This window comes from Neofelis nebulosa, chromosome 16, assembly GCF_028018385.1.
Source record: "Neofelis nebulosa isolate mNeoNeb1 chromosome 16, mNeoNeb1.pri, whole genome shotgun sequence".
Taxonomy (NCBI): domain Eukaryota; kingdom Metazoa; phylum Chordata; class Mammalia; order Carnivora; family Felidae; genus Neofelis; species Neofelis nebulosa.
Genome location: NC_080797.1, coordinates 49273510 through 49287186, shown reverse-complemented (window position 1 = coordinate 49287186; position 13677 = coordinate 49273510). Strand labels below are relative to the sequence as shown.

Genomic DNA, 13677 nt, shown 5'->3' with positions numbered 1-13677 from the left:
AGGCACTCTGGAAAACAGTATGGAGGTTCCTCAAAAAACTAAAAATAGAACTAACCTACGACCCAGCAATTGTACTACTAGGCATTTATCCATGGGATACAGGGTGCTGTTTCGAAGGGACACATGCACCCCCATGTTTATAGCAGTACTATCAACAATAGCCAAAGTATGGAAAGAGCCCAAATGTCCATCAATGGATGAATGGATAAAGAAGATATGGTATATATATATATATATACAATGGAGTACTACTCGGCAATCCAAAAGAATGAAATCTTGTCATTTGCAACTATGTGGATGGAACTGGAGGGTATTATGCTAAGTGAAATTAGTCAGAGAAAGACAAAAATCATATGACTTCACACATATGAAGACTTTAAGAGACAAAACAGATGAACATAAGGAAAGGGAAACAAAAATAATATAAAAAAAAGGGAGGGGGACAAAACAGAAGAGACTCATAAATATGGAGAACAAACTGAGGGTTATGGGAGGGGGGATGGGCTAAATGGGTAAGGGGCACTAAGGAATCTACTCCTGAAATCATTGTTGCACTATATGCTAACTAATTTGGAATTAAATTTTAAAAAATAAAAAATGAAATTAAAAAAAAAAAAAAGAACGCTTCTTTCTACTTGATACAAGAAATATGGATCCCTGGTAGTGATCAGAGAGAACTACTGAAGATGATTTGTGCTGATTTTTTATACATTTCGAGAATCAGAGAATTTTTTATACATTTTGAGAATCATCAGTAAGCATAATTGCAACTACAGAGCAAAATGTGGTGTACTGAGCACTGATGTTACAAAGAACCTGGAATGTCATATAATCTAGCCATTAAAATTTCCCAAATAATTACCATTCTTCAATATTCTATTTTTATTGCTTCATCCCTTCATTTAAAGTTTTATACTACTCTCTACGAATGCTCCACATATTGTCTACTAATACACCACCTTGCTTATAACTTGAAATGAACTTTTAAACAATTTTGAGTTACTCTAGCAGGTGTCAGTGAGGTGTCTGGTAAATATATCAATAACAGTTATTCAACGGCATTAACAGCATTAATTTCTGTCTTCAAAAATTATGTATTATATATTTTAAAATATATAAACTTATATATCTAAAATTATATAAATTTATGTATTTTTCTGGTAACAAGGGTGTTACATGCCCACTGTAAAATAACTAAGCAATATAGAATAGATGAAGTTGAAGATTACTTTTCCATAGTTTCACTCCCAAGAGAGAATCATAGGTTTCGCTTTGATGTGTACTCTTTTGGATTTTTTAAGATACACACTCAAGATTTATCCATGTATTTTACAAAAAATGTGTTCAGATTATACACATTTTGACCATTAAAAATCACTTATCAGTTATCATTCCTTGTCAGTATGTATAGATATAACTTACTATTTCCGCAAATGTGTGATAGTCAATAGACAACTGCTATATGCTTTTTAGCTAGATTTCAGTTGATAGGCAATTAGGTGGTTGCCAATTTTTTTATATGAAAACAAAAGTGCAATTAATACCTATAAACATATATCTTCCTACATTTGTACAACTATTTCTTCAGGAAAAATTCTTAATTTTTTTTTTTTTTTTTAACGTTTATTTTATTTTTGAGACAGAGAGAGACAGAGCATGAACAGGGGAGGGTCAGAGAGAGGGAGACACAGAATCTGAAACAGGCTCCAGGCTCTGAGCTGTCAGCACAGAGTCCGACGCGGGGCTCGAACTCACAGACCGCGAGATCATGACCTGAGCTGAAGTTGGCCGCTTAACCCACTCAGCCACCCAGGCGCCCCTTCAGGAAAAATTCTTAAACATGGTGTATCTGATTCCAAAATTTATCAATAGCTTAATTCTGAAACTGACGTTTCTTTAAATAGATATTTCCAACTGCTCTCAGTAGAGTGTGTTAACTTACACTTCCACCTTCTAAAATAGTCTATTTCCATCACTGGCATCATTACTCATTTCAATCTTTTCCAAGACAGATATCTCATTGTTTGAATTTGCATTTCTCTCTTGGGTCAGGAGGAACATCTTTTTTTTTCATATGTTTCTGGTTATTTGCACTTTTTTCTGTGGATTATGTTTTATGACTTTTGCATTTTTCTTATTCCATTTAGTTATTTGATATTGATTTGTAGTACTTCTTGTAATTTATGGCAATTAACCTGTCAATCATATATATAGTAAATATTAATTCCAAGTTCAGAAAAAAAAAAAAAAAAAGAAATCACCCATAATGGTGTTCTGATTTATTTCAAGTATTCAGAAAATTTAGGTATCGATGGCTATATTCTGGTCACTTCCAAATGATAAAAGAACTTCCTAATTATTATTATAAAAATTGTATACCTATACTCCTAAAGCTTATAAACATCAGTCTTTTGAATGGATGCCTTATAAATATTCTTTAGTTATTAAAACAAAAAAAGCCAAAACTCCTTTTTGGAGTCTTGATTCTAAGCCCTTTGCCATGTGTGGTAGAAAATAACCACACCCCACCCCTTGATCTAGACTTTGGGCTTAGTTAGGCACATGACATGCTTTGGGCAATAGGTTAGCAGATGTGGTATAAGTAGGTTTTTGAAAAGTATTTGCACAATCAAGCCTGCCTTCTTCTATCTCTGACAAGGTATAAAACATGGTAAAATGTTCTGGCTAGTCTGCTGGTATACAAAGGATGAGATACATGTAGAGCAGAGCTGACCCGGTCGGGCCAAACCTACATTGGTGAAACCATAGCAGGGTGACTAAGCCCAGCTGAAATCAGCAGAGCAGCCCAGCCAAGTTCACTCAGATCATTTACCACCCAGCTACCACCCCCCACCAATTGATGTGTGACTCATAACAGATGGTTGTTTTAAGCCATTAAATTTTAGACTTCTCTGCTACATAAGAAGAACTGATCTAGACATAAGGCAGTAAGAAATACACTTCCCTTACATCTGGTATTGCCAATAAAGAATTTTCCTCTCTATCTGTCCCTTGTCCCTGCAGTTAGGACTACTCTTAGGTCTACTCCACTTGCCCCTTTCAGGAACTACTGGGGAAACTTCTTTAGAACCACCCTCCTCCTCTGCACCCAGATTGCAGTAAAGCTTGTTGTTTTGCTGTTCTGTATAACTACAGTCAGTCATTGTAATTCAGATAAGCAGAACTGTAACAAGCAAGACCATTACTAAGGAATGTCAGAGCAGGTTACCAGCTATCTTTTTTGTATGACAGAGTGAGACACTGCCTGAGAAAAAATAATGCTGAGGAAAGAGAGCAGTAAGAACTCAATACCGGTGCAAAAACAATGCCCATAATCATAGTTGTTGGGAGTGAGAGTAGAGAAAATATAAGGTAAATGTAATTTTGTTCACAAGTAACATTTTCTTTAAATGTAAATTTTTTTCAAAGAATGACATAATAAACATCTTTATTCTTACCATATTTTCTTAAAACTTGTTTTCTACTAAAACAAATATAGGAAAAGTTAAAGTCCCTTTTGACAGCTACCCACACCATCATTCCTTTCTCTTCTCAGATGTAACACAATTGAGTTTGATGTAAATTAATCCCTTCAGGATTTGCTATTTTTGTGAGCATATTTTGTACAACCTAGTATCAGCCAAAAAGTTATCTTCTTTTATGGTCCTCAAGTACTCATGCATAGGTCCAAGAAAGAGAGGAGATAATAAGCAAAAATTTAAAGAGCTAGTTTTAGGGAAAAAAATATATTTAAGACATTAGGAGAACGTGTGGTACAAAGAGGGAAAGGGATTCTCTCCACTTTAACAAAGCGGCATTAGTGCAACGATATAGGGCCATGGTAAAATGATAAGACATCAAAGAGAGACAGTAACACTGCCAATAGCAGTACCATCAGCAGCATTCAGCTTCAATGGAATGCGGCAATGAAAGCTGTTGATAGTGAACACAACGGTTTTCTTGACTGGATGTCAACTATTTCATCAGTAGTCAGAGGCAGCATTAACCATTTTAGGATAGGAGCTCTGGGCGTGATTGTCAGCACTCTCAGTAAGAGTCACAGTACTTGAAGAAAGGTAGTGAAAGCCACCAAAGTTAGTGAAGGCTGAAAGAATTAGGTAACCTCCTAAGGACTTTTAGAAACTTTCAAGAAATCCAGAGGTTAGGGAAGAATAGGAGCTAACCAGAGAAATACTGTTTATTACTGTTAACATTGTATAATTCACAGTGTCTGCTGAAGTATTAATAAATGTAACTGTAAGGGAAAGAATTCTTGCTTTGGTATGAGGCCCTAACAGACTGTACCCTAGGAAGAGGGATACAAATTATGCTCAGCTCAAAGGCCAGAAAACCTGAAGTCTGGGTCTCAGATGGCTAGAACCTTCACATTCCAGCAGGGAGTAAGAGAAAATCCTTCGTGATGGAAAATAACATCACCTTAGGCTTCAAGTTATTGCTGCAAATAATTTTTCAAATATAATGGTTAGCAATCAGTGATAATGAAGCAAAACTCCTGTTTCTGGCTTTGACAGAATAACCAGTTTGGGAGCCCTCCTCCCACTGTTAAGTAAATGTAAAACTGGACAAAAGAGATAAAGCAACTGCTTTCAGGGAGTAGATATGAGGTAGCATAAGACTATAATCTCTGAGATAAGGGAAACCATTAGGTGAACTCCATGATTCTTAGCTCTCTTCCTGGGTATAATTTCCTGACAAAAGCACAGAGCACTGACATACAGGCAGAGTATGGTGGTCCTACTGAGCTGGGGTCCAAGAGATCAGATTTTGGAGCAGCTAAAATCACTGAAATCAGCAGGGCTGGGCATAGCACTGAGAGAAGGGAGACAGAAAGAAAGTCCCCTAGAATTCCCTGAAGAGCCTTTGTAAGTCTGTGGCTAAGAGCTTGATAAAACACAAATTGCTAGGCTTCAGATTGAGCTGTATATTTCTATCAAGTTCCCAGGTGATTTGGATACTCCTGATCCAAGATCACACTTTAAAAATCACTCTTATTGAGCAAAAGACAATATAAGTTAAAAATAAAATAAATCCATATCTACCAAACCTTTCTCACTCATTCTGAGTCACCAAAGCATTTAAATATCTCAGGATATAAGAAAAACATATAATCAACTTTATGTAAAGATAAACAACTTCTGCATCTAAAACTAATATTACACTGTATGTTAACTAATAGGAATTTAAGTAAAAACTACAAAAAAAAAAAAAAGAAAAAGAAAAAGATCAACAACCTCTGTGGTAAATAAAACTTAAGGCTTTGATGGCTTACCTGTAGATCTTTCACATTCGGAAAAGGAATCCCTATTGTTATGACAGCACGGGCATTGTCATCTGAGAAATCCAGACCCTCACTCACTTTACCACGACAAACTGCTACCAAGAGGGCTCCATCTTAAGCAATAAAAAATAAATATTTTTAAAAAGTACATCTAAAATTCCTCAAAACTGCTTATTCTTGTCATTTTGAAAAGATCTAATTAAGTAATCATCATAGCAAATTTTAAAACATCAAAATAAAAAACTATGATGAAATAAAGTTTTAAAAGGGCCACAAAATTGCATTTCTGTGTAATATGGTACCAAACCAATTTACAAACTGTATCTCCCAGATAACTTCCACAGAAAAACCACATCAGAGCAGAATTAGCTTGCAGATGGACTGAGAAATTTTAGGCACCAACTGTTTTATCTTTAAGAGTGTAACTGCAATCATTACTTTTACCACCAAAATGTAAAGGCCTCAGATTGATTTAAACAACTCTAGTTTGTACTATATATTATACTGATCACTGTTATATTGGAAAGCATTTAAAACATACACACAGAATACTCTGTATCATCTCATCATACTGACAATATTGACAATTATGTTACAGTATCTTTAAGATGGTGCACTATTCATAAGTTATTACTATTAGCTCTTCCTGTCAAACTTTTTATGGACATTCTCTAAACTTGAAATTAAGACTTCAGCTATGCTTTGAAAACTCGAATTTACCTTATGTAATAGAATGTAAGCATAAAGTACATTATTTATATCAAAATGCAGGACTCATTTGGCTACTAAGGTAGATATTTATGCATACTCCATCCATCCTCTTTCACAAAACATTTTAGGTAGTTTAGGGAAGACTATACTAAATGTTTCTCAATATATGCTGTTTCTCAAGTTGAACTGGCATCTCCAATGAAAATATCCATAGGAGAACAACTCCAAATAAAAGAGTTTCTTCAGTTTATTTTCTTTTCACCCAGATTATAAAATATAACATTTCTCTTAAGTGAAATTCATTTAAAAGGTAAAAGAATTCTGACAGCATCAACTTCTTTATGATAAAAAATACTTTTTGATTGGCCATCAAATAACTTCCAATTACCTTTCTCTCCTTTGTATTTGATTGCATCATAGTACATCTGTAGTAATTCATCAAAATCAATTTTTTCTCCTGCCGGTGGTTCTACGATGACTGTTTTCACCAACTCTAGATTATGCCATAAACCAGTAGAGAGCCAACGTTCTTTTAACTTTTCTAATAACTGGAAAGGAAAAAGAAAAAAAAATGAACGTTTTGTGTGTCCAACTGAACTTACCTTGGTTTGCTGAAAGAAAATGTGACTACAATGTGACTATGGCAAGTGAATTAATAACCTGTGTTTTATTTTTTCTCATCTATAAAATGAGAAAAACAATAATATGCCATAGTGTTATTAGTGGGTTAAATTCATGAACTGATTTAGATAGCTTTGAATGATGCCTTGCGCACTGTAAGAACTCCACAATAGTTAAATGCTACTGCTGCTGTTACCATTTCTATTACTACTAACATTACTTCTGCTGCTGCTGCTGCTGCTACTTCTATGATTGCTATTTTGGGGTTTCAAAAACAGAAAAATGACTTCTGACAAAGTAGATAAATTTTAAGTTATCTCTTTAAAATGATATTTTTTAAATATGAAGTTTATCGTCAAATTGGTTTCCATACAACACCCAGTGCTCAACCCAACAGGTGCCCTCCTCAATACCCATCACCCACTCCCCTCCCCCCCCCTCCCCCCCGCCCCGCCCCGCATCAACCCTCAGTTTATTCTCAGTTTAAGAGTCTTTGGTTTGGTTCCCTCCCTAACTTTTTTCTTTTTCATTCCCCTCCCCTATGGTCTTTTGTTAAGTTTCTCAGGATCCACCTAAGATCAAGTGTAGTATCTGTTCTTACCAGTTTAAAATGATTTTTTAATGTTTATTTATTTTTGAGAGAGACAGAGAGACACAACATGAGCGGGGGAAGGGCAGAGAGAGAGAGGGAGGGAGACACAGAATCCAAAGCAGACTCCAGGCTCTGAGCTATCAGCAGGGTCTTGAGCTCATGAACTGCGAGATCATGACCTGAGCCGAAGTTGGACACTTAACCAACTGAGCCACTACCCAGGCACCCCTTAACTTACCTCTTTACACCTAAAGTGAAATTCCTTAATTTCCTCAACTAAAGATTCTTAAAGATCATTTTACCTAGTCCATAGGCAGCTAAGCTGTTTAAAAATTTGATCATCATTAATAAACTGAATTAAGTAAATACATAAACAGAGACTCAGGTAGCTAACAAGTAGAAAATATACAAGCACAAAAGAACATTTATTAAAAAAAAATAACCATGTACTAGATTACAAGACGACTTTCAACAAATTTCAAAGAACCTTTATCAGATTAACCACATATTCTGGGGCGCCTGGGTGGCTCAGTTTGTTAAGCATCCAACTCTTAATTTCGGCTCAGGTCGTGATCTTAGAGTTTGTGAGATGAAGCCCTGTGTCGGCCTCTGCGCTGATAGCAGAGATGTTGGGATTTTCTCTCTGCCCCTCCCCACTCATGTGCTCATGCACAAGCATGCACACTATCTCTCAAAATAAATAAACATTTTAAAAAAGATTAACCACATATTCTTTTTTTTTTTTTTAATTTTTTTTCAACGTTTTTTATTTATTTTTGGGACAGAGAGAGACAGAGCATGAACGGGGGAGGGGCAGAGAGAGAGGGAGACACAGAATCGGAAACAGGCTCCAGGCTCCGAGCCATCGGCCCAGAGCCCGACGCGGGGCTCGAACTCACAGACCGCGAGATCGTGACCTGGCTGAAGTCGGACGCTTAACCGACTGCGCCACCCAGGCGCCCCGAGATTAACCACATATTCTAACAACAGTGTAACTTTAGACTAATAGACAATACAAAGTTAGTGGGGTAAAAAAACCCAACAAACAAACTCAACACTAAAGATTATATTCTTAAAGAAAACATGTGTTATATGTCAATTATATCTCAATAAAACTAGGGAAAAAAAGAACATATGGTTAAAAAAGAAAAACACAGTAGAATTAATGATATCTTTAGGTATGAATAAGAAAAGCACTCACCATTCAAAATACGAGATTCAATACAGATAATACTTAGAAATATAGCTTAAGATGTATTTATTTTAAAAACCTGAAACTGAATGAAGCATTCTTTTGAAGAATGCTAGAAAATCGGGACACCCTGGGTGGCTCAGTAGGTTGAGCCTCTGACTTTGGCTCAGGTCATGATCTCACAGTTTGTGAGTTTGATCCCCACTTGGACTCTCTGTCAGTGCAGAGCCCTCTTCAGATCATCTGTCCCCCTCTTTCTGCCCTTCCCTGCCTCATGCTCTCTCTCTCAAAAATATATAAACATTAAAAAGAAAAAATAGGGCGCCTGGGTGGCTCAGTTGGTTGAATGTCCAACTTGGGCTCAGGATATGATCTCGCAGTTTGTGGGTTCGAGCCCGCATCAGGCTCTGTGCTGATAGCTCCAAGTCTGGAGCCTGCTTCGGATTCTGTGTCTCCCTCTCTCTCTGCCCTTCCCCCGCTCACACTGTGTATTCCTCTTCTCAAAAATAAATATAAAAAAAATCACAAAAAAAGAAAAAAGAAAAATGGAAAAACAAAAACAAACAATAAATGCAAAGAAAGTAGAAGTTAACAATAACCGTAAGAGCTGAAAAAAAAAGCCAATATTAGGATTATCATTAAAAAAATTTTTTTAACGTTTATTTATTTTTGAGACAGGGAGAGACAGAGCATGAATGGGGGAGGGTCAGAGAGAGGGAGACACAGAATCTGAAGCAGGCTCCAGGCTCTGAGCTGTCAGCACAGAGCCCGACGTGGGTCCAGAACTCACGGACCGCAAGATCATGACCTGAGCCGAAGTCGGCCGCCTAACCGACTGAGCCACCCAGGCGCCCCAGTATTATTATCATTTAAACCGACCTGTTTTACCCACTTGTTCTATGCAAACAGTTCTATGCAATGTGGACCAGTTATTATATTGTAGGCAACAGGACATTACCCCAAATTCTCTAGAGAACAAAAACTAATTTTTATAAGATGACTTATTTCCTCAGAACTTCACCCTATCTATTTTCAGAAGTAAACTTAATAAGATCATAAGACAAAATTGTTATCACTGCTATAGTGTAAATGTTTGTGTCCCCCTCAAAATTCATATGTTGAACTCATCCCCAAAGATGATGGTATCATGAAGTGGGCACTGTGGGAGGTGATTAAGTCATGAGGGTGGAGCTTTCATGAATGACATGAGTGCTCTTATCCCACAGAGCTCCCGGCTCTTTCCATCATCTGAGACACAGCCAGAAGGCCCTAGCTACCAACCAGGAAGAGGACCATCCTCCAACCTGATCTTGGACCTCCAGCCTCCAGAGCTGTGAAAAATAAATTTTTGTTGTTTATAAACTACCAAGTCTGCAGTATTTTGTTATAACAATTGGAACAGATTAAGAAAACCACTAATTGGTAAAACACCTCATTGTGTATTATATAATGATCAGGGTACCCCGATTAATAAAAAGAAAAATTCTCGGGGCGCCTGGGTGGCTCAGTCGGTTGAGCGCCGACTTCGGCTCAGGTCACGATCTCGCGGTCCGTGAGTTCGAGCCCCGCATCGGGCCCCTGTGCTGACAGCTCAGAGCCCGGAGCCTGTTTCAGATTCTGTGTCTCCCTCTCTCTGACCCTCCCCCATTCATGCTCTGTCTCTCTCTGTCTCAAAAATAAATAAACGTTAAAAAAAAAAATAAAAAAATAAAAAAATAAAAAGAAAAATTCTCTGTTAACACCATATGATTTAGGTAAAAAAAAAAAAAAAAGTAGGGCTAGCATTAATCTAAAAGTCCTTTTTGAGTGCCTCAAGGATTGGCTATTAAAATTTGCTTTTTGAATATGCACTGTTTCTGAATCAGTCTCTCATTAGTGCTAGGAACTATTAAATCTTGTGACAGCATTCAGAGCTACAGTGTCTATGGGAGAGTCAAACCAAGTCTTCAACTGAAAAGACAAGACTACTATAAAGTTGATAATGCTCAGAATAATATATTAATTTCTTTACATTTTCTATTGAATAACCAGTTTAGAAGAGGATATAAATATCCTAAGAATGTAAAACCAGATAAAACGTGTCATGAATTTGTGTAATTACTCATACTTAATGGAATTTAATCTAATGATATACTATTTTCTGTCATCTGAAAACATAGCTAGCATTTCATCTCTGATTCCTTGTCTTGAGATAATAACTGTCAGTACATTATATTTTTAACATTCAAGATCTGAGGAATACCTCTTACTTGAGGGAGATCATCAAGTTGGTAATTCCAAAATATATTCCATAAAATCTATTTAAGAAGGCAATTTGAGAAATAACAAAGAAATTAGTTCAATGTACAACATTTACCTCCAAAGAAATTCCCATTATATAGAAAAGAATTGAGAACATCAAAGAGTCAGAGACAATTTAGAAAATGTCTAACAAAAGTTTAAAAAATTTCAAAGCAGATATGATATAAGCAAAATTTCAAAATTTGTTATAATGAATGAAGAAAAAAGTCTACTGCTTTTTTGGATTCTAAAAACTTCAAAAATTTATGGACAATGAAAATGCCCACATATCTGTAAATAAATCACGAATATTGTAATTAAAAAGTACAAAATGCACTATCAATCACTTCAGGAAACTTCTGTGGCAAATACAAAACAAACTGTCTATGTTATTGGGTCTTTAAAAAATTATTTGCAAAATAAGCCTGTTAAAGTTTGTTGATATATCTGAAGGAACTTTTAGTTCTAAAGCTCTTTAATTCTATTAAATTTTTAAAACTGAATTGTCAGTACATAATATTTACATATAAGATTATAATTTCAGAGAATAGGAGAGAACAAAAATGGAAAAGGTGGGACACACAAAGATAGGATATTTTTTTCTAGGTTTACATTAGGGTTGAAAAGCTTTACTGGTAATGCAAATCTTATAACTAGGACCAATTTTTTTCCCTACATAGAAACCATTCAAATGTACTTAAATTGAAAAGGAAGAACTATTTTTTTTCCAGAAAAAATTTTATGCAGTTTGACACCTATCAGCCTTTCCAAACTGCCGTACCAGTTAAAGCCAAGTACAGAGAAATATTTTGGGCAACTCAAGCAAAGATGACGCAGGTAAGACACAAATAATTGAGCATAACTAGGAGAACACTTAGTCAGAAATTTGCTTTTCAGTTGTATCTATTTTTAGTAAGTGTTGGTGAGAATATGTAGAATTGGAACTCTCATATACTGCAGTGAAAATGGTGCAGGTGTTTTGGAAAGAAGCTCTAAACATAGAGCTACCATATGACCCAGCAATTACACTCATAATTAAATACTCAAGAGAAATGAAAACATATGCCTACACAAAAACTTGTACATAAATGTTCATAGCAGCATTATTCATAATATCCCTAAGTAGAAACAATCCAGATACCTTATTTATACTAGATAAATAAAACATGGTATATTTGTGCAGTGGAATATTATTCAGCCATAAAAATGAAGTACTGATACATGCTATAACATGGATGAACTTGGAAAACAATATACAGCCAACCCTTGAACAACACAGGTTTTAACTGTGTAGATTCACTTATATAAACAGATTTTTTTCTGTTTCAATACAGTACAGTGCCATGTATATCTTTTCTCGTCTTTATGATTTTCTCTAGCTTACTTCTAGCTTACTTTATTCTAAGAATATAGAATATAATACACATCAGCTGTTGTATGTTATCAACTATTTGTGTTAATATATGTTAATCAACTGTTAATGTTATGGTAAGGCTTCTGGTCAACAGTAAGCTATTAGTAGTTAAGTTTTGGGGGAGGCAAAAGTTACACACAGATTTTTGACTGTGCAGGGAGTTAGTGCATTGTTCAAGGGTCAACTATACCAAGTGAAAGACACAAAGGATCACATCCTATACAATTACAATATGTAAGTTCCAGAATAGGTTAATGCATACAGACATAAAGTAAATCAGAAGTTGCCTATGGCTGGGGAAGGGAGAAAGTTCGAGGGAAAATGGAGAGTGATTACTAATGGGCATGGAGTGATGAAAATGTTCAAATATAGTGGTGGATTACTTGCAGAACTTTGTGAGTCGGATAAAAACCACTGAATTTACACTTTAAGTGAAGTGAGCTGTCTGTAAATTATATCACAATAAAGATGTCACGTTGAAAAAATGATAAGTGGGACGCAGAACTTCCAAATCACTATGATGAAAAAGGACAAAAGCCCGTATCGATTGAATAAGGTAAACAAAAGGGGAAAATAGGTAAAAGAAGGCACAATATAAGGTGGTAGAAAATATGTCCAAATGTGCCCAGAATCAAAGCAAACACAAATGAATTTAACTTATTAAAACTGAGACACTCAGATTGTCTGGAAAAAAGGCAGAGAGGAAGGGAGGGAGGGAAGAAGTGGGGAGAGAGAAAGAAAACCTCATCCATTTGTTGTTTATAAATAGAGACATTTAAAATTAAACCGCACAGAAATCTTGAAAGTGAAGATACGGAAGAAGAAATGCAATGCAAATGCCAAAAGAAATCAGGTAAATCACAGTCATGAAAAAACAGACTTCAAAGCAAAAAGTTTTCTAATAAATATACATTCCATATAGTTAAAAAGTGCTGGGGCGCCTGGGTGGCTCAGTCGGTTAAGCGTCCGACTCGGCTCAGGTCATGATCTCGCGGTTCATGAGTTTGAGCCCCGTGTCGGGCTCTCTGCTGACAGCTTGGAGCCTGGAGCCTGTTTCAGATTCTGTGTCTCCCTCTCTCTCTGACCCTCCCCCGTTCATGCTCTGTCCCTCTCTGTCTCAAAAATAAATAAAGGTTAAAAAAAAATTTTTTTTAATAAAAAAAAAAAGTGCATCCACTAAAAAGATGTAACAGTCATGAATCTTTTTTTTTTTTTTAGGTTTATTTATTTATTTTGAGAGAGACAGAGAATGCATGAGCAGGGGAGGGGCAGAGAGAAAAGGAAAGAGAGAGAATCCCAAGTAGGCTCTCTGTGCTACCAACACAGAACCCAACACAGGGCTTGAATCCACAAAACTGTGAGATCATGATCTGAGCTGAAACCGAGAGTCAGATGCTTAACCAACTGAACCACCCAGGCACCCCTGTCCTGAATCTTTATGCACTTAAAACATAGTTTCAAAATACAGAAAAGAAAAGCTAACAAGAAATACAAGGATAAACTGATCAATTGCCTAAATACTATAGAAGATTTCAACATACCTCGCTTAGCTATCTATAGATGACTTG

General features: G+C 36.0%; 1 protein-coding gene across 1 annotated transcript in view; it reads right to left on the bottom strand.

The window, feature by feature from the left end:
- Nucleotides 1-13677, bottom strand: part of BRIP1 (BRCA1 interacting helicase 1) — a 209866-nt gene that overhangs the window by 64681 nt on the left and 131508 nt on the right. Inside the window, 2 exon segments of the mRNA XM_058702531.1 lie at nt 5291-5412; nt 6399-6558. Coding sequence (XP_058558514.1) covers nt 5291-5412; nt 6399-6558 — 282 coding nt within the window.